At 42.6% G+C, this 20,460-nt stretch overlaps 1 protein-coding gene across 1 annotated transcript in view; it reads left to right on the forward strand.

The window, feature by feature from the left end:
* ncs1b (neuronal calcium sensor 1b) overlaps positions 1-20,120 on the forward strand; it is a 45,899-nt gene extending 25,779 nt beyond the window's left edge. Inside the window, exons 4-10 of the mRNA XM_084314249.1 lie at positions 2,566-2,590; positions 10,420-10,558; positions 16,915-16,993; positions 17,200-17,288; positions 17,388-17,465; positions 18,256-18,363; positions 18,899-20,120. Of these exons, the coding sequence (XP_084170375.1) occupies positions 2,566-2,590; positions 10,420-10,558; positions 16,915-16,993; positions 17,200-17,288; positions 17,388-17,465; positions 18,256-18,354 (509 nt within the window). The 3' untranslated portion in view covers positions 18,355-18,363; positions 18,899-20,120. The remainder of the gene's footprint in view (positions 1-2,565; positions 2,591-10,419; positions 10,559-16,914; positions 16,994-17,199; positions 17,289-17,387; positions 17,466-18,255; positions 18,364-18,898) is intronic.
* The last annotated feature ends 340 nt before the right edge of the window (positions 20,121-20,460 follow it).

Here is a 20,460-nt window from a genome sequence, read left to right on the forward strand (position 1 = left end):
TCTCAACAAGGTTATCCCTTTGTTATCCCTATAGGAATACAACAAATTCTTCTAGCAGTATACAGTGTGCAGGTGTGGGTGGGAGTTGACAGCCTGTGGCTGCTTAATGACTGTGTTATTTGTATGGTGGCTCGTCGCTTCATGGTAGAACCAAGGGAGGCTGTTGTGGCAGGAAATTACTGTGGAGGAAGATTGGGCTTCGTGCTGGGATTGGCTGTTTGCTGCTGTCCTTTACCATCTCTCTCTCTCTCTCTCTCTCTCTCTCTCTCTCTCTCTCTCTCTCTCTCTCTCTCTCTCTCTCTCTGTCTTAACCATTTCACCCTCTCCTCTCTCCCTTTATCCCCTAATTACCCTCCTTGAGCAAGGAATGGAATAGTATAATTAGGATCTTATCTGGTTAGCATTGCTTCGAGGGGCACCAAGCCGTCTCTTCCCGCATGATCATTCTCCCTTTGCTTTGCTCTCGTCTGGCTGAGAGTCATTTCTCCCTTCATCCTGTTGCCTCTTTCTTTCCCTCTCTCATCAGAAGCTTCATCTGCCATTTTGGTCTACTCTTTTTCGGGGGCATTGACAGTTTGACGACTCAGTAAATGACAGCCTGTTATTGTTGTGTTCTCTCTTGTATGAGAAGAAATTACCATTTTCTTTCCAACAAGTAATGTCCTGTCGGCAGAGAGTCAACAAGGTTAGACTTTGGGTCAATTTCGCTTGACATTCCTCTCGCCAATGTCTTGAGTTTTATTTATTACTCTCTCAGTGCTGCAATATAATTTTTCCTCCCTGTCTCGCCACTTTTGGCAGGTCAGAAAAGGCTGAGACATCTTCATAGGTTAATCATTGTCAGCTTGTTTAAACATAGCCCCACCAGGCCAAAGACTAAACTAAAATGTTGGCTAGCCTAATATTTCCCTGTTCTTGTTGAAAAACACGCTTGGAATTGTATTACCCAGGCTTAAAGCTATGTGAGCCCGACTCAGAAAATAGTTTTTCCAAATGACTGGTCTGGATTCATGTGGAAAGAACACCAACCGCAGGATGTAGGCGTGGCCTTGGCCGTCGTATTACCATGATGATTTTGTTAGTTGTGTCACATCCACAGAAGAGGCCGATAGTGACAGAGTGCAAGCTGGATGTGTTGGAGCAGAGCCTACGGGGCAAACAGTCAGAGAGCTAGCCAAGGCCCGCTCGCTCCCGCATAGGCTGATTGCATTACTTCCCATTGCTTCTGACTGAGTTATGTAATACATCTTGATTAAATCGCGGGCAGTGGTGAATAGCACATTAACATTACATATCTCTTGTTGTGGAATTAACACAACATTATGCATACTTTTGACAATAAATAAAATCAGAATTTGTTCTTACTTGCTTGCCTGGGTAAATAAAGGTTATAGAAATGTAAAAATAAAAAAATATACTTTTTTATTTTTTATTTTTTGAAAACCGATACAGATATTTTCCGATATCACATTTTAATGCCGATATTGGCCGATAATATCGGTAGGCCGATAATATCGGACATCCCTAATTGTGGACGATGGTATAGTAAAAATGCATACCTTTGCTTGGATCCATGACGGTATACCTTCATATTCGGTACACCTCCCAGCCCTAACCCAGTGCCCACTGTCTTAAAAGAAAGAATTTGAGGCAAATAATGGCTTCCTTATTGACCATAACAGCCTACATCTTGTGAAACATGACTGGCTTGTGGGTTATCCCACAGTCAAACTGCATGTAGGGGATTGTAGGCTATCAAAGGCACCGATTGATTAACCCAAAGCCTGGTGTTTGCTGTAGGATTTGTGTGTCAACAAAAGCCTCTTATATTTTTGACTCCTATGACCAACATGAGTAATACTGGAAGGCCTCAGACACTGAACAGGACACGCTTCAGAAGCCTCTCTCCTACGTTCACTAATGCTATCGATTTCCAGCCCCTTATATTTAAGCCGTACGCCCAGGGGGCCAAGTGGACAAAAATTGCTTTGGTTGCTTGAGACAATGAAGCGAGGAGAGAGAAACCCACAAGGGAGCGGTTGATTAGTTACTGGAAGATAATAATGCTTATGTGGGCATGATAACACTTAACAACCGTTCTCTTTGTTAAATCAGCCGATGACCTTCATAACCTCACCCTGCTTCTCTTTCCTTCTTCCCCCCCCCCCCCTCTCTCTCTCTCTCTCTCTCTCTCTCTCTCTCTCTCTCTCTCTCTCTCTCTCTCTCTCTCTCTTTCTCATTTATTTCCACTCTGCTACTCTGCTATAGTACCGCCATGCGGGGGTCGGATCCATTATTAATTCAGCCTCTCAAAGTAATACAGAAGGAGTTAATTCAAAAATGTTAAATATGCAAGGATACATTTTCCTTGTGTGCATATATTGATGCGCATTCACATTTGTTGTGTAGCTGCGTATGTAAGGAAGGATTAGGCCTCCATGATCAAGGATGCAGCTACTTGACTAACTACATCATCACTGCACCTAACAATAGCAGGCAACATTTCTTTCTAGGCCACTCAAAGGTTTTCCTTTAAACTGATGTCACTCTTGCTTTCTTTTACAGTTACAGAGAAAGAGGTGCAACAGTGGTAAGTAACATCTTCTATGATCGTTTCTCCCCTCCATCATGCCCAAACTCTGTTGTGAGGCTAGCTATTGCCCCTGGGCTATGTGTCTTCATTGGCACAATGCATGAGTAGCGGGGGCCTATGTTGTGACCCACTTGCAAAACCCATTTAACATTTGTTGCCCAGGATTTAGTTTGTGCATTTCAAGTGTATTTGATGCTGTATTTCTAGCCCAGCCTTCTCCCTCACATAGACCTTGAAGACAGATGAGTCCTGAAAATAGGACGCCTTTCGAACCTGGTTGTGACTTTGGAACCTGGTGGTAGTGAGACTATATGTGACTTTGGAGCCTGGTGGTAGTGAGACTATATGTGACTTTGGAACCTGGTGGTAGTGAGACTATATGTGACTTTGGAACCTGGTGGTAGTGAGACTATATGTGACTTTGGAACCTGGTGGTACTGAGACTATATGTGACTTTGGAACCCGGTGGTAGTGAGACTACGTCAATAGTGATATCTGTATACGTCAATATCTGAACTGGCACTTTTCCACTAAATAATCTTCCTTGCCTATATTACTACCTACTATACTAATATGTCTCTACTACTATGTCTCTACTACTATGCTCCAAGTTTCAACACTGTTTTATGAACATTGTTACTCAGCTGAAAGACTTGTAGCCTTTCTGCTGACTTGTACAGAACTTCTAAGTCGCTTTAGATAAAAGTGTCAGCTAAATGACTAAATGTAAATGTTCTATGTCTATACTACTATCTATCTACTATGCCTATACTGCTACCTGCTATGTTAAAGGTCCTATGTCTTATAAATAGCCTTTTCCAGTGTTTAGCATTGTTTTCTAGCAATGTGGGGTTGTATAAATGGGGTCTGTGTCTCTAATTCTCATTTTGGCTCATCAGTCCAATCTCGAGTTCACGAGATCCTCCCTCACTGAACTAAGCCATTCTGATTTGACTGTTTTGCTGACGTGAATAAGGCACTGGTTGTAGTCACCGCCCACAATCAACAATTCGCTCAACAACAGAGTGAGTGGAAATACTGACACTTCCTCAAACGGGTTGACGTGTGCGGGTGCCGACAGAGAGAATCAACAATTTGCTCAACAACGGAGCTGTGGGAATAATGCGGAAGCGGTCTCCCTGTTCCTGACTCTCCCTCTCTCTCCCTCTCTCTCTCCACGGTCCACCTGCATTTTACACACAATCGCAGTCGAGCCGCTCGCACACGCGCGCACGGAGCGATGTATCCTCTCTCTCCCTCTCTCTCGCTCGCTCTCTTTCTCGCTCGCTCTCTCACTCGCTCTCTCTCGCTCTCTCTCGTACACATGTATCACGCTGTGTGGGTGACTGTCACTCAAAGCCCTTATGGGCGGAGCCCAGCCCAAAACAGCTTGAAATCTTGAAGTGGAAAAATGCTGCTTTAGAGTACTTGATTAGAAATACAAAACAATTAATTTTTTTGACAAAAAAAACCTTACAGATGTGTTCCATAAACTCACAGGAATTGTGTAACATTGCCCAAATAGTGAAAGGAATAGCAAAACATGGGACCTTTAATATGTCTATACTACTATCTACTATGCCTATAGCGCTACCTGCTATGCTAATATGTCTCTATACTACTATCTACTATGCCTATACTGCTACCTGCTATGCTAATATGTCTATACTACTATCTACAATGCCTATACTGCTACCTGCTATGCTAATATGTCTATACTACTATTTACTATGCCTATACTGCTACCTACTATGCTAATGTTACTACAATGCACTTAACACATTGGCGGCCATTTGGATGCGTCTAAAATCACTGTAGATGGCCAGCATATGTAAACAGACTTGCACAGTCCGTGGGGCTGTTTGTAGAGCTAAATCTATACTTTATAGTATTGCTATCTGTCCATTCTCATTGTCAATTGAGACCATAAACCGTCCCTTCAAAATGGCTTAAAGAAATAATTTTTTCATCAATACGTTCTTATTTTATAGCGTCTTGAATATAAGCGTTATACGGGATTTGGTCTAGTATATTTCCTGGAAGGCTGGATAAAGGGCTAATATCTACTAACGTTATATCCAATGGCATTTCGGTTATACAGAAGCTACAGTTAAAACTCAAACTGCATATGATCGGTACAATCCTCAAGCATGAATGCATGAAAGGGGGGGGGGGGGGCGGGGGACGTCGTTTCTGATTATTGATTACCAATAACCGTGTTCGTCTCAGTAGCCACATACGCTGATCGGCTGGTTGAGTATCATAACAAGCCCTGATCAGCATGTAATTTACGTGAAAAAGATCTTACCATGAGCCGGTTGGATCCCCCAGACCATTTCCCAGTTATCGATCGCCATCTGGTAGATCGATATGTCCATTGACTGATGATATATTACCTTACTGCATAGTGAAATCCGCAATCCAAAACGTATTCCGTGCAACAGGGATCGCTTCAGGTGAGTAGAAAACTACATTGGAAATCCAGAAAAAAAAGACAACTTCTGCCACAGGGAACACTGCATTATCGATACAGCGCCCCTAAGAGGATCTGGCCGGCAATGCACTTTTTCGAATTCAAAGAGTAGGGTACATCTGCAGTGCAGCTCGGAGACCTTGAATAGGTTATTAAAATGGAATAAAAGCCAAAACAACCTTGCCACGGAGATATCCGTGGTTGGTCCTTTAAGCATGGATTCGAAACACGGATATATACGTTGTCGGGCGGGAATGTGTTAAGAGTGTAGCACACAAGTTTGACACTATTTGTCAAATATCACTTACCCTTAGCTGCCAAAGTTGTACCCTTCCTGATGACCTGTTGTACAAAACCTGTAAGTTGCTTTGGATAAAAGCATCAGCTAAATTACTAAATGTAAATGTAAAAATGTTATGTGACTTTGGAAGCTGGTGGTACTGAGACTACGTGACTTTGGAGCCTGATAACACTGATACAACACTTCCATGACAAGCGCTTTGCCATGTTTATAAGAGGGATACTAGAGGAATGGAGGGGGCAGAAGGCAATTTTTCTTTCAGGCACTTAACAACTACATAGCGTCAGATTATCCATAAGGTTGTTTTAGAGTGATCTTACCCATGAAATACTTAGTGACAACGCTAATAAACAGATACTGCAAGTCGGCCCCTCTGCTTTGAGACACTTATTATTCTATGTTTCAATATGACGATCAGGCCTCTGGCAGGGGAAGTCAGTGACACCCAGGGGTTAATGGTGAGGTTGGTGATAGTATATGTGGCTGTCAATCAGGGGTGTAAAGTACTTGAGTAATTGTACTTTGTTACAATACTTAAGTACTGTTTTTGGGGATTTGTACTTTACTCGCGTATTATTAGGTTTTTATACTTGTACTTTTACTCAATTACATTTCAAAGAAAAAAAAACATACTTTTTACTCCTTACATTTAAAATGCATACCTACAAAGTACAAATCTCGCAGGTCCAACCATTTTAATTTGTATATTTATTTCTCTGGCCGAACTAACACTAACGTTATTAATCCTGCGGCTGCACTTTATTTAAAAACAGCCAATCAAATCCCCATCAATGGAAAATGAACCCGCCCATACCCATGCTGATTGGTCCTTGTGCAAGACTAGAAAGCGGGGATCTTTGATTAAACACCTGCTACCAGAAGAATAGACAGTCAGAGTGACAAGCTACAGAAGATGGCCACAAACGATAGTACGAGTGATGAAGAGGACGAAACGGAACATTTCATTGCCCCGGAATAAAAAAAGTTTTTACTTTTACTTTTTAGTACTTAAATACATTTAAAAGTAGACACTTTTTTACTTCTACTCAAGTGTGTTTTTAGCCAGATACTCTGACTTTTACTTGAGTACGATTTTGAGACGGTTCCCATACTTTCACTTAAGTATAATTTCTGGGTACCTGCTGTGAATGCAGTGTGTAGGCACAAGTGCACCTCGGCCTCAGCCAGATGTCCACGGGTTGATAAGGGGTTAACACATTCTCGTCCATAATGATGCGTTAAGCTCGAGCCCACTCATACTATTCATTCACCGGATGCTTCAGTTGTGCTATTGCTTAATTATTTATTTATTTGAATCCTGTGATCCTGAGAAGAGGGAGCAGTAGTAACGAAGCTATCAGTCTTCCATGTCCACACACTTCAGCACTCCTAGCCTTTTGACTCCTTTAACGGCATTCTTCATGCATGAAAGGAGCGGCGCCTCCCACATCGTGAGCCCTGACTCACGCCGCCTGAGTCAGTGGGCTGCAGAGGGAAGGAGCCAGGGCATATTCACAGCAGCATTATAATGGGTAATGGGCAGGTCTAGAGCCACAGCACTGGCCCACACGGCAGCAGTAGCAGCATTATAATGGGTAATGGGCAGGTCTAGAGCCACAGCACTGGCCCACACGGCAGCAGTAGCAGCATTATAATGGGTAATGGGCAGGTCTAGAGCCACAGCACTGGCCCACACGGCAGCAGTAGCAGCATTATAATGGGTAATGGGCAGGTCTAGAGCCACAGCACTGGCCCACACGGCAGCAGTAGCAGCATTATAATGTGTAATGGGCAGGTCTAGAGCCACAGCACTGACCCATAGCAGCAGTAGCAGCATTATAATGTGTAATGGGCAGGTCTAGAGCCACAGCACTGACCCACAGCAGCAGTAGCAGCGTTATAATGTGTAATGGGCAGGTCTAGAGCCACAGCACTGGCCCACACGGCAGCAGTAGCAGCATTATAATGTGTAATGGGCAGGTCTAGAGCCACAGCACTGACCCATAGCAGCAGTAGCAGCATTATAATGTGTAATGGGCAGGTCTAGAGCCACAGCACTGGCCCGTCTCAGGTGCTGCCTCAGTGCACATGGGTGGAATAACCCCCCTGGGCTGTGCAGCCAGCTCTCACCATCTCTCTCGTACATCCTTTCACAGGACCGTTTGCATGACTCCTCCTCACTCGAAGATCAGCAGCAATAAGCACGGCCAAGTGTGCAAGGGATGAGAGGGAATCTTACCAGGGGAAATAGCAGATGGCATGTAATCAGAGCACAGGCGCAAACACAGAAGAATTAGCAGGGTTAGATGCATGCCTGTGTTGTGCATTCAATCTACTCTATTCTATAGTAATTCTCAACTGAGGGAACTTCATTAGTATGCTTGCTACTCACCTGAAATCAATAATAGAATGCCTAATAGCGCAGTGTTGTTCCCCTGCCAAGTAAACAGGAGCAACAGCCTGCACAACCACTAGTGTAGTTGGGTCATTGACGGATAAGACTTTTGAATAGGCCAATTTTTTTATACAAAAAATAAGGATATATTTGGCCATTGTTCAAACATTTGGAATGTAGTGTACACATGCATTTATGAAAAAAATACTAATTAAGAGATTTTAGTATTTTTTAAGTTGAATTAATACGACATAGCCTTAAAAAAAGTAATTTGGGGCGACCGTAATTTATCTCAAAATGTATATATTTCCTTAACATTACTTTTTTTTTTTTTTTTTTTAAACTTACATTTTTATTAACATTTATAGACAAACAACACTTACACAAAAATGGATCCCATAACACAATATGAAAGAATGCAGTGAACATAAATGGTTACATGAATAGCATTGTTGGTTATATGTTTCCACTACAGTTGTTTTTCCAGGCACTTAATACAAAGACTGATTGTATACCGCCCTTGAACAGGTATAGACAAATTTAATACCTACTCAAAAGGATTAGATACTGACTAAGGCAAATATGTATGGTATTGGTCCAGTGACCCTCCTTGAATTTCCTTCTTCTCTTATCCTTCACCATTTCTATTTCTTTTATACTAAATTTCTCTTTGCCTTTTGATTCACCCATTTACAAACCACATCTTCCTTGATTATTAGTACAACATTGTTAAACCTTTTGGAGTGGTTGTATTCCCCGGTATGCCAGCTGACCCCACGAGATTATGAGGGAGAGCCTCCTCAGAGAGTTTCAGAGCCTCCTCCTCAGGGAGTTTCAGAGCCTCCTCAGAGAGTTTCAGAGCCTCCTCCTCAGGGAGTTTCAGAGCCTCCTCAGGGAGTTTTTCGGAGCCTCCCCCTCAGTGAGAGAGCCTCCTCGGAGAGTTTCAGAGCCTCCTCCTCAGAGGGTCTTCGCGGCGTACCAGGCGGAGAAGGGCCTTCACCTGTTGTGTCCTGTCCGTGCGCTGGCGGTGTAAAGAGTGGTGTCACGAGTAAACGCCTGGAGAGGTCTCGATGCCACGGCTTCGTTGACCTCACCAGGTCCCTTTGGTCAGGTCCTAGCTCCTGGACTCGGCGGCAGGCCTGCCTTTGAGTGGTCCATGGGGCTGGGGCCTCCTCTGCGCCCCGCTGCTAAGGCTTTGCTGGCGGAGTCAGGGTTCGGAACCCCGACCCCACGAGACACCTCGCGGGCAGAGTCTGGGTTTAACGACCCCGACCCCACGAGGTGTGGGAGTGGTAACACAAGCTTATGCTTTGCGTACGTCCCTTGTAGCGAGCGGGACGCGCTGTGGGGTAGATGCGGGTCCTTTTTTCCCGCAGTCTACTCACCTTGTGCGTTTTTTGGGTGCTGTTACCTTTTTTCGCATAGTCTGTGTCCTGTCCCCCCCCCCCCCACCCCTCACTAGGAAGGGTGGAGGGGCCCGGACCCTCCCCAATGTTCTGATGGTTGTTAAGGGGACCTCAGCAGGTACATTTGTCGGGCTCTCCGCGTCCTGCTCCGCTCCTGTGTCCCAGCAGAGCAGAACGTAAGCAAAAACTAAATGTAACAAAGGTTATCCTATAACCCTAGTTACATACGTTTTTGTGAGCGTTCTGCTCTCACTCACTGAGGACCCCTGACTGTCTTCGGAATGAAGGTCAAGACTCGGGAAGGAACAGCACGGTCACGCCCCTTGCTTATATTCATAACCGGGCAAATGAAGGTGCATGTAGCAAAAGCTTTCAGTGTTACAATAAGTAACGATGAGATTATCCCAGCAGAATGCTCACAAAAACTCATGTAACTAGGGTTATAGAATAACCTTTGTTAAGAGGCTTCATTCTCCATTGGACTCTCTCTCTCTCTCTCTCACTCTCTCTCTCTCTCTCTCTCTCTCTCTCTCTCTCTCTCTCTCTCTCTCTCTCTCTCCCTCTCTCTCTCTCTCTCTCTCCCTCTCTCCCTGCCTTCCTGCCTGCCCTTAATTACAGCCTAGCCTCATTTTGAGTAGTCTTGAGTGAATCATAGACGAACAAGTGAAAAGCTACAGTATGTGAACTCAACCTCACATTCGCTGTTTCTACCAAGAAAATTATTTAAACTTTTTTGTTTTGACGTCCTCCCTCTTCCTTGCTCCCCCTGTCTACAGAGAACCATTACAGACTCGTTACTGGGACTAATGCAGTCCTTCGCTATGTAGCTGTAAAAAGGAAGCATACCTTTGAGTGACTGTGCTTGAAATTGCTTATGAAACGCTTCTATATTTAGGCTAACAGATGTGATACATCGTCTCCAGGGGATAGAGGAAGCTTGCAGATTTATCAGTTATGCATGTTATCAAAAGAAGACTGGAGAGTAATTTGATTACAGTTAAAACACCCTCGGCCTCTGCTATTGGATTAGGGCAATCATCTTATCTTCTAATGAGACAAATAGTTTTGCGCTGTACCGTTTGATCTAGCATGTACAGCAAGTGGACCCGTGATGCCTTGCTGTACATGCGAACTGGCATGACATCTGTAACATTTAACTGATGTTCAGGTTCGTTATGGTTCTGTACACTCTTTACATTATTAATATCATCTTAAATTAATTTGGTATGGCTTCTGTGTCATTCTTCTCAGGTACAAAGGCTTCATCAAGGACTGTCCGAGTGGGCAGCTGGATGCTGTGGGCTTCCAGAAGATCTATAAACAGTTCTTCCCTTTTGGAGACCCCACCAAGTTTGCCTCATTTGTCTTCAATGTCTTCGATGAAAACAAGGTTTTTCAATCCATCTCTACTAGTTTACTTTCAATTTACAAGATAATATATTATGTTATGTGTGTTGGCTTTGGGCTGTTGCCTGTGGTTGCTGCTATATATAGGGAGTACTGTTAACAGTGATATACCTGGTAACCCCTTTAAGGGTGGAGTTAATGTAGCCTACTGGTCCTTGAAGGTCCCATATCGTGAAGAACTCACTTATACCTGGGTCTCTGATGGGCCTACTAACACTCAAACTGTGAAATAAGACAACCCAGTCAGATTTTTTGAACGAGCCACCTGGATGTCCGACTTTATGATGTCAAGCTCATTGTAATGCGTAGCCCATGACTTGCGTGTGCATGCACAAAATGCTGGCTTGATTGTATGAATGAATGAATGAATGAAAACTTTATTTAACAGATTGCGGAATGGGTACAATACAGTACGGCTCAATACACACAATTGTTAAGGGGATGCAGACCAGAGAAAGACGTTTGTCTTGTTTACATCAGGGTCCCCCATTTTCAATTCATATTGACATTTATGACATACACAACATACATGACATTTATGGCATAGGGACATACAGGTATTTAGTACTGATACATTTGTGACATAAACGGTATTCAAATATACATTACTGTTACCCGTAAACGTTCTCTTTTCTACCTAAAGTTTAACCTAAAATTTGTTTCTGACAACATTTTAGCGGAACGTTGTATATGAAATAGCTTGAGTCATATTTGATCTGCAATGCCTAGTTTGACAGCATTGGGAAGAAGGAGCAGCTAGTTTTTAAAGGTACAGACACAAAAAACAGCCCGTTGAGAACAGGACTGAAACAGACGGGTATAGAGGCATGCTTGAATGCATAATCTTTCCAGCTAAAAACTTCAAAGACCTATATTAACTTGTTGAAAAGGACTACTACTATATGGGACTTTTCTGTCCACACGAACGCGGGGTTTTATGTAACCGTGATTTAATGTGCGCAGTTGCACTGTTCGTCCACACGCAGCGTTTCTTTTTTTTTGAGTCCAGGGTGAAGTTTTTGGCGCATCCCGGTTTCAGTGGTTTCGTGTGGACATAGTAACCGAGATTATTTCCAGTGTTTATGGCAGAGATGTCGCAAGTAGCATTATATGAAAATGATTGTAACAAACGATATCGGGGATCCCTGATGTAAACAAGACAAAAGTATTTTTCTGGTCTGCATCCCCTTAACAATTGTTTGTATTGAGCCGTATCTATTGTATTGTACCCATTCTGCAATCTGTTAAATAAAGTTTTCATCCATTCATTCTACTAGCGTTAACGTTACTAGTACAATCAATAGCGAGCGATATAACAACATTAACCAGACTGCTATATCAACAATGTTTGTGTCCAGCAAGATAGTCTCCCATGTGTAACGTTACTACACTAATGTACGCTAGCCGCAATGCTAACTATTATAATGGCAAATCCCAATCACATTAGCACGTAAGGTACCTACCTACAAAATCTGCAATCTTTTTGTGAGACTAAACTCTCCGCTCTTGGTGGTAAATTGTGTTGATGTTGGTTTTGTTTCATCAACAAATGAGGCAGAACACAGTGAATGTATCCTATTTTGTTTATTGCACTTTGTTCTCGCTGCAAACAAATAATGAATGCTAATGTTAGATTCAAGCGAGCAATTTAAAGATGGCGGGTTTCTGTTTTGTGGACAGGATGTTATAACGTAGTGACACGTTCAACCCTTCTGATTGGTTGAAATGGCCTTCATGTTTGAACTACATCGCCACCTATTGCTTTGGCATTGTACTACATGTATATTACATCAGTTTTACATCAGTTTTACAGTTGCCGTGAGTATGCGGTTATTTTTTTAAACCACCCGTGTGTACAGAGGTTTATTTTTTTGAAAACCTTGGTGTAAAAAAAAAAACTTGATCGTGTGGCCTTAATCAGAGGTTGTGTCAGTGCATGAGAAAAAAGAGCTCCCATTGTCTGGTCAGCCAGTTTCCTCAGGGTGCTTTTGTTGCTCCAACCAAGTATGGAAATGATCCTCATTGTGTCATCTTAATTATTCTGCTGCTTTATAATAATAATAATAATAATAATAATAATAATAATAATAATAATAATAATAATAATAATAATAATAACTTTATTTGTATAGCACTTTTCATACAGAGGTTGCAGTTCAAAGTGCTTCACAACAGTAAAAAATACAGGTATAAGCGAACATAAAAAAGATAGACAGGTAGCAAGGTATGGTAAATCATTCAGTATAAAAATAGTTTATAATGATTCTAAAAATTATAAAATAGAACGGACATACAACAGGGTATTTAACATACAACAGAGCAGTGCATCAGTAAGAAGTAAAAAGTGTGATAAAATAGATAAAATAAGATAAAATTAGCATAGAACCGACACATTGAAATGCCTGAGCAAAGAGAGCTTTTGAAGATGTCTAGCGAGTTGGCTTCCCTGATGTTTTGGGGTAGTTTGTTCCACAGTTTTGGGGCATAGTTGATAAAGGCTGCATTACCGATCCTCTTTTGACTGTTTCTGGGAGCCTCTAGTAGTCCAGTAGCTGATGATCGCAGTGTTCTTGCTGGCGTGTAATTTATTACAGTGTTGGTGATGCTTTAGACTTTTCTGCATTGCACACTTGTAAATCCTTTACTGTTGGGGTTTGTATACAGAACTATTAGGGACGCGTCTATGCTTTAAGCAAGTGGCTTGTCCTTCCGCGTTCCCGTTTTGCGCTCTGATTGGCCACGCACGTTTCTGGTCATGTGACATGTGCGCCAATCGTGGGACGGCAAGTTCTGCGCCTATTTCCGGGTCTAACAGCCTGCAAACTACCTAACGCCTAGTTTATCACTGGTTAAGCTTAGGCGACTCTTTCGCAGTTGGTTAAGGTTAGAGTTTGGAATCAGGGCAGGCGTTCTATCGCCATGCTCTAAGACAAACTCTAACCTTAACCAACTTCGAAAGAGCGCCTAAGCTTAACCGTCCAAAAACTTGCCGTCCCACGATTGGCGCACATGTCACATGACCAGAAACGTGCGTGGCCAATCAGAGCGCAAAACGGGAACGCGGAAGGACAAGCCACTTGCTTAAAGTATAGAAGCATTTGGGACAGTGATATGTATTGAAAATGCCACCATTTATTGAAATTATTAAAAGGTACTACGCTGATACAATCTGAAATGCTCAATGCTGTATTTTACATAATTGCGAGTATCAAGAAAATGCATCACAGTACAAATATATTCTCATATTTATTTTGCTCATCGTGCCTGTTCAGTTGACCAGCTGGTTTCTAAGTCTGAGGTTGAGATGAATATGGTTCTGTTGCACTTTTGAGCAGTAAAATATCTCCCTGAATATTTGTTTCCCTGTGGGTTGTGGACATGTCCTCCAAGCAGGATTTGAGGATATCGTATATAAAACACTTCACCAGAAAGAACCACATCCCATCATACATTAACTTTTGGTGTGAAAGCCGAGCCGTAGGCGAACAGCTACTGACAGGCCGTCGACCCAGAGGGGGCGATTGCCTAATAGAAAAGCGTTGTGTCAGGGAGATCTGGCCCCGTTCCCCGTACCTGGATAACTGAGTTAGCCGGATAACTTTAACTGGATAACTGAGTTAGCCGGACTTTCCGGTTCCCCGTACGTGGATTTTCCAAATCACCATGACAACAGATCCAAAAGTTTGAGCCTGGTCGAAAGCAGAGTTTAAGTTCAAGTTAGCCTGAACCATCGCCACGCCCCCGCAAAAAAGTGACAGCCCGTTTCCTGAAATTATTCCCACAGTCTACGATCTGCATTATACCATTCTGAATTACGTTTTTGTGCTCCATTCTTCCAGAGGGGGCTTTTGAAATGTAAAATAGACCCAAAATGCTGATACTAAATTCACTTTGTCCTAAATAATGCACGTTATATATACCGTGGCGCTCGCTCGGTGCGATGTACACATTATGACGTGGTTATTTTAATTGTAACTGGGATTAAGATGTCTGATGAGATGCGCTGTTTGACGGATATGAGAAATTGAATGAGCCGTTGACGTCACATTAATGAATGAGGATAAAGAGAGAAAACTTCATTCAAAATAAAGAATATTCTAAACACGGGTCTCTCGTTCATTAATGTATAAACAATGAATTTATCCCATCTGGTCCAGTGGCGCAGCGGTAGTGCTCAAGCCTGCCAACCCAGCGACCGGGGTTCAAAACCCCGTGTTTCCAATATAATTTTTTTTAATATAATATTAATGATTATACGCCAAAGTAGCCTGGTTTTAAGTTAAAATATTATAAATCTACATGCATTGAGGATGTCATTCTTTATATAGCTCTCAACGTGCACCAAATTGAATTATTCCTATATTGCAAAAAGAAGGAAAAGACTAGGGTCTCGAACCCCGGTCGTCTGCGTGAAAGTCAAAAGAACAACCCGTTAGACCACATTGGAGATAAGTTAAAGATCGACTATACATCAATCAATGGGTAAGAGAGCCGTATCGTAATTCTGTATAACAGTTTAACTAATTATTGTCGCTAGCAAGATCTCATTTGATTATTCAATCCAGCAGGCAAGTTTAAAGAAATATAATCTGATTGATTGAGGTAATGAGGGACTTAGAATTAGCCTATAGATAACGCATTTAACTTGTCGGCGAGGCGATTGAGCCGTATTGCAATCTGTCAATAAAGTCTTAAATCAATTAATCAATCAATGCCGTTAGAGAATCAGGATCTCTGCCATCGATACGTGCTGGCTTTTCACCTAAAGCGGCCGCGCGCACTTAGCCTGAGTCTCAAGTCTGAATCGAGTTAACGAGACTGAATCCACCTTCGAGGAACAGGAAAATCCCGGCTTCGAACATCGGGTTAACTGAAGCTGGATAATGACATCTTGATCGACTTAGTTGAACCAGGTACGAGAAACAGGGCCTGGCAGACCACTCCTCCCCCTGATGTCTATCTGTGGGCTTCATTAGTGTTAGGCACCCTATAGTTAGACAGCTCGTTGATCTTACATTGTTTTTTTTCGGACTCGTGGAATCCGGGTATTTTCTGTGCTTCGTTGTCTCTTCATCAGTGGCTGGTTTGCTCAGATGTCTGGTGCAGATAGAGCAGGGCTGCCCTGAGGCTCGAATTAAGCGAAGGAGTTGGGTCACCCTGTTCTCACAGAGGTCGTTTGGCACCGGGAGACGACATTAGGTCTTTCAGTGTATGTTGTCTCCCAGTGATAAATGGGCAAAAAAAATCTGAAAATGTCTATGATGATTCTCCATCCTCTTCTTATTGTTCTAGCCGCGAGGCCGTTAGGAGCAGTTTGGATCTCGAATGAGAGAGCAGAGTTAAGGGTCGACTCTGGCCTAGTTTTTCTCAGATAGTTATATCCAGGGAATCGGATATAAGCCTTTGTGATACAGGTTAGGGCTATAATATAGCACAGGTATGGTATGAATTGATGAATGTATGATGGCTGCGGTACCACTGTCAATGTGTATGTGTTGTTAGTTAGTGGTCTAGAAGCTGCCATTGTCACTTAGCATATGAATGGCATTTCTTTTAATATGATGGTTAGATATGAGCAAGTCCATGACAGCCGTTTGAGGTTTGAGTTCATAACAACCTGGTCTGTCTTTGTAAGGGCTAACGTTACTCTGTTTAATTTTGTAAGCGCCTGCTATCAGCCGACATTTCTATTTACTGTGAATGAAACATTGCAGTTGCATAACAGAGATACGCTGCAGAAGACAATTTTGGTTACATAATTGGAAAGTCAGAACTGCCATGGTTAGGTGATATGCATGGGATTTGAGCAAAGCTCGGAAGACACGAAAGCATCAGGAATCTGAATCATTATTTTCTCCTTGTAGGACAGGGAAGCATATCTGAAGTGCATTTATGATGTATAATAAATAGAGTTCCCCTAATATACCTGTGTATGCTATAACTTTCAAACTACAAGGCAGCAGCATCTATCTTACTAATGACCAGAGGTGACGTGTTTTTCAGCCTCAGGAGAGAGGTTCCTGTAGGCCAGAAATAGCAGCAGACTTAAAGGAACATGCCAACTTTTTGGGAAATTTGCTTATTTTCCATCTACCCTGGAGTTAGACAAGCATACATACCCTTTTCTTCTCTGTGCATGCAGTAGGCTTAGGAAACAGCCGCCCCGTTAGCCTAGCTTAGCGTCATTCACTGGAAGTAAGTGTGCCAGTGTAGCCTAGCTCCCAACAGTCACAAAATACACTCCAAATACAACTCCAAAACTTTCCTGTAAACATGTTGTGAGTGACCTGTGTATACATTATCTCTCTCTCTTTCCCTCTCTCTCATGCCACTCTGTAGGACGGACGCATCGAGTTCTCCGAGTTCATCCAGGCTCTGTCCGTCACCTCTCGCGGGACCCTGGACGAGAAGCTTAGATGTAAGGAGGAGGTGACGTTTCTCCCATCAGCCGTTGACCCCCCGCTGTATTTTGACTTTTTAATGACAGGCTTGAGGGCTTATTGTCATGCGTTGGCCATAACAAAGGGGACTTGCAGAGGCTCACGAGGGGACCAGCAAATAAAAGATTGGCTGACAAGCTGCAGTAACGCTGATTCAACTTAATTTACCGTTTCCTCCTTACAGGGGCTTTTAAATTGTACGACCTGGATAACGACGGCTACATCACGCGCGATGAGATGTTGAACATCGTAGATGCCATATATCAGATGGTGGTAAGTTGCGCCAAACGATAAAAAAAATATTTTCATTTAAACGTGGAAGACGGACATGGATTGGAAGACTTGTGTTGTGTAAAAGGTTTTGCATTTCAGGGGAACACTGTGGAGTTACCAGAAGAGGAGAACACGCCCGAGAAACGAGTAGACCGTATCTTTGCCATGATGGACAGGGTGAGTGTTTCTCATCTAGAATAATAACATGTAACGAGAAACTAGTAGACCGTATCTTTGCCATGATGGACAGGGTGAGTGTTTCTCATCTAGAATAATAACATGTAACGAGAAACTAGTAGACCGTATCTTTGCCATGATGGACAGGGTGAGTGTTTCTCATCTAAAATAATAACATGTAATAATGTGTTATTATTACTGTTGTAGAACTGCTTGAAGCTACACTCTGAATACTCTAAATGACTAAATATGGCTTTGAGGGATGCTATCAATACTAACACTTGCATAGTTATCACATTGACCTGAACGTGTCTTTATTGCCACCCCTGGGGGCTGGCTCAGGCACTATAAAGTTTAGAGCTGTGGCTGTAACCATCGCAGCGTCACTAACGCTGCCTGCTGTCTATAAACATCACAGATAGCCCCCTCACCACCAGCACTCAGTAATGCCCACTCGCTCAGCTCAGAACCTTCCTCGGCTTTAGTGAAAGACGAGACGGAGCGCCACTTGGCCATGTTTGTCAGCTGCATACCCACTACTGCCAAGATCAGCCCTTTGGACTTTAGCTGTACAACACAGCAGCACTCAGTCATTTGTATGGGTGGAGGAGGAGAGAGAGGTTGCCATCCAAGAGCACTGAACTAGACCGGCCCAACAGTGTAGAGGAAGAGAGATTGACACATCATTCACTTGAGAGGAACTTTTGCCCCCTGCTGGCAGTATAGAGTAAAAGCATTATATTCAGATAAAAGAGCTTTGGTTTCATTGAGTCTTGTGTTTTTATTCCAGAATGCGGATGGCAAGCTGACTCTGCAGGAGTTCCAGGAGGGGTCGAAGGCAGATCCTTCTATTGTTCAGGCATTGTCACTCTATGATGGACTCGTGTAGGAATGAAAGGCGAGTATTAACGATCCAGGGACATGCACACAATTAATATATATGCTTTTGCTTTCTAAATTGTAGACAAGGCTTTCACTGTAAGCAAATACCGACTCGACTTAATACGAGTGTTAAAAGGAAGGAAATTCAGACCGTGAGCTGAAAACACATTGAGGAAGCCATTGTCAGCGTCCCAGTTTGTCCTTATGAATTATTCAGATGCCCCAGCAATTGCTGGCAATCAAGCAGCCTCACAGTTCTCAGTGAAGAGGGATCCCACCCCCTCTCCTCCCTCCACCTAATTCACTGCCCACTGCCAATTGTTGCAGTCACCCTGCTCAACATGTGGTCGACTGTGTAGCAAGCTTGTGAGGAGGATGTCCTTTTATAATGCGGTAGTAGCACTGTAGTAAATGACTCCAGGACACACAAATGAAGTCAGCCTCCTCCTCCTATAAATCCTTTATATAGGATCGCATGTGATAGTGATTGTTTTGTGACAAAACCCGGCAACATTCCACTCACCGGTGATCCTTCTTATCATTTCCCCCAGATCGCTCCAGCCTAGCGTCCTCACATGTGTAATATGCCAATCCAGCACCATCACACCTGCAACGGGAGGAGGCGACCTGGTTTCACCACTTAACCCGCTCACCCTGGAGATGGACCGGCGTGAAGTCGGACACTCGTATGGCACTGGTGTCATTAATTGCACTGCCCCACAAGGATCGTGTGAACGAACCTACATCCTACGGTGTTACGGAGGATTAAAAAAACATGTCAGAAAATCCTTACTTATTCATGCATTTAAACTATGTGGCACTGCGTACGCCTGTGGACTTCAGCTAAGACCATTTTCTGCAGACAAGGTGTGGTTCCACCATGGGCCGATGGCGAGGGACAGACCTTTAGGGGTGTTCTATATCTGGTTCACGTCCCCCTGGAAATGCATGCGAACTGATCAGAAGAACTGCGTTGCTTCATCGCCATTATGGAAGACTAGAATGCAGGGAGCATGTCGGGAGAAGTGGCAGTATTTCCTTGGATGTGAGAAGACTAACTTAAGTTGTAGAAATCCGTAAAGTGTCTGTTGTTCTGTATAATGTAAATATGATTGTAATATTTTATTTCCTGCTTTACTGCAATTATAAGTTTGTTTGTTAAAATGGAATGCACTTTTGAAAGTTTTCTTTTTTATCAAAACTGTTCAAAGGTATCGCCCTTGACTTTTTTCATCATCATTGTTAAGAAAAAAACATGTTCTCTCCCTTTTGAGATTATCTTTTTCCTGAGAAAATAATCAATTTTCAACATATCTCAACCGAGGCTCATCATTTCCTTTGAGACCATCGAACTCCACCCTCTGTGCGAGCGGGCGGTGTGGTTTTGTCCCATGTGTTTATATGATGCACACACAAGTTTTCTTGACTCATCTCACATGATCTCAGTGAGCGTCAAGGTGTTTTATCAGCTTTGCTGATTTAGCCTTAACATATGCAAAATGGTAATTATCCTATAGAAATGGTACATGTAATTTCCCCTGTTGATTAACAATGTAAGAGCAGAGAATAAAATGCATTTAAGTGGCTGACATTTATAAAATCTTTCTTTTCTTTTTTTAAACTTTGGAGTTGGAAGTGGTTGAAAAACATTGGATATTTTATCTTGTTGCATTGTAATTGTATTGATTGTTGTTACAGATCTGTTTTGTTTAATGCACAAGTGTAATGATAACTATTGCAGTATTTGTATATAATCACAATATACCATGTTGCTTATCAAAGTTAAATAATCCAAGCTTTCACTTCAATCCATTTGCTTTGTAATAAAATTGTAATACAATGTTGTTATTACTAAAATATTGCACAATTAGAATTAATGTCATTGTTAAACCTTGAGTGTGTTTTGCTCTTTGAAATACAGATTCTTTCAATTCTGATGTGGTCCATGCCGTGGTGTGAAGCATGTACGATGTGAACTGTGGCAGATTTGAATGTTTCTGGGAGAATGGTTTCTGCGGCTCAGTGGCTCATTGGTTCAGCAAGGCCATTAGCCGTGTAGAACGGCATTACTACTCATTCTTATCCAACACAGATGCATGCAGGGGATATCTAG

Source organism: Notolepis coatsorum, assembly GCF_963971535.1.
Source record: "Notolepis coatsorum genome assembly, chromosome: 1".
Taxonomy (NCBI): Eukaryota; Metazoa; Chordata; class Actinopteri; order Aulopiformes; family Paralepididae; genus Notolepis; species Notolepis coatsorum.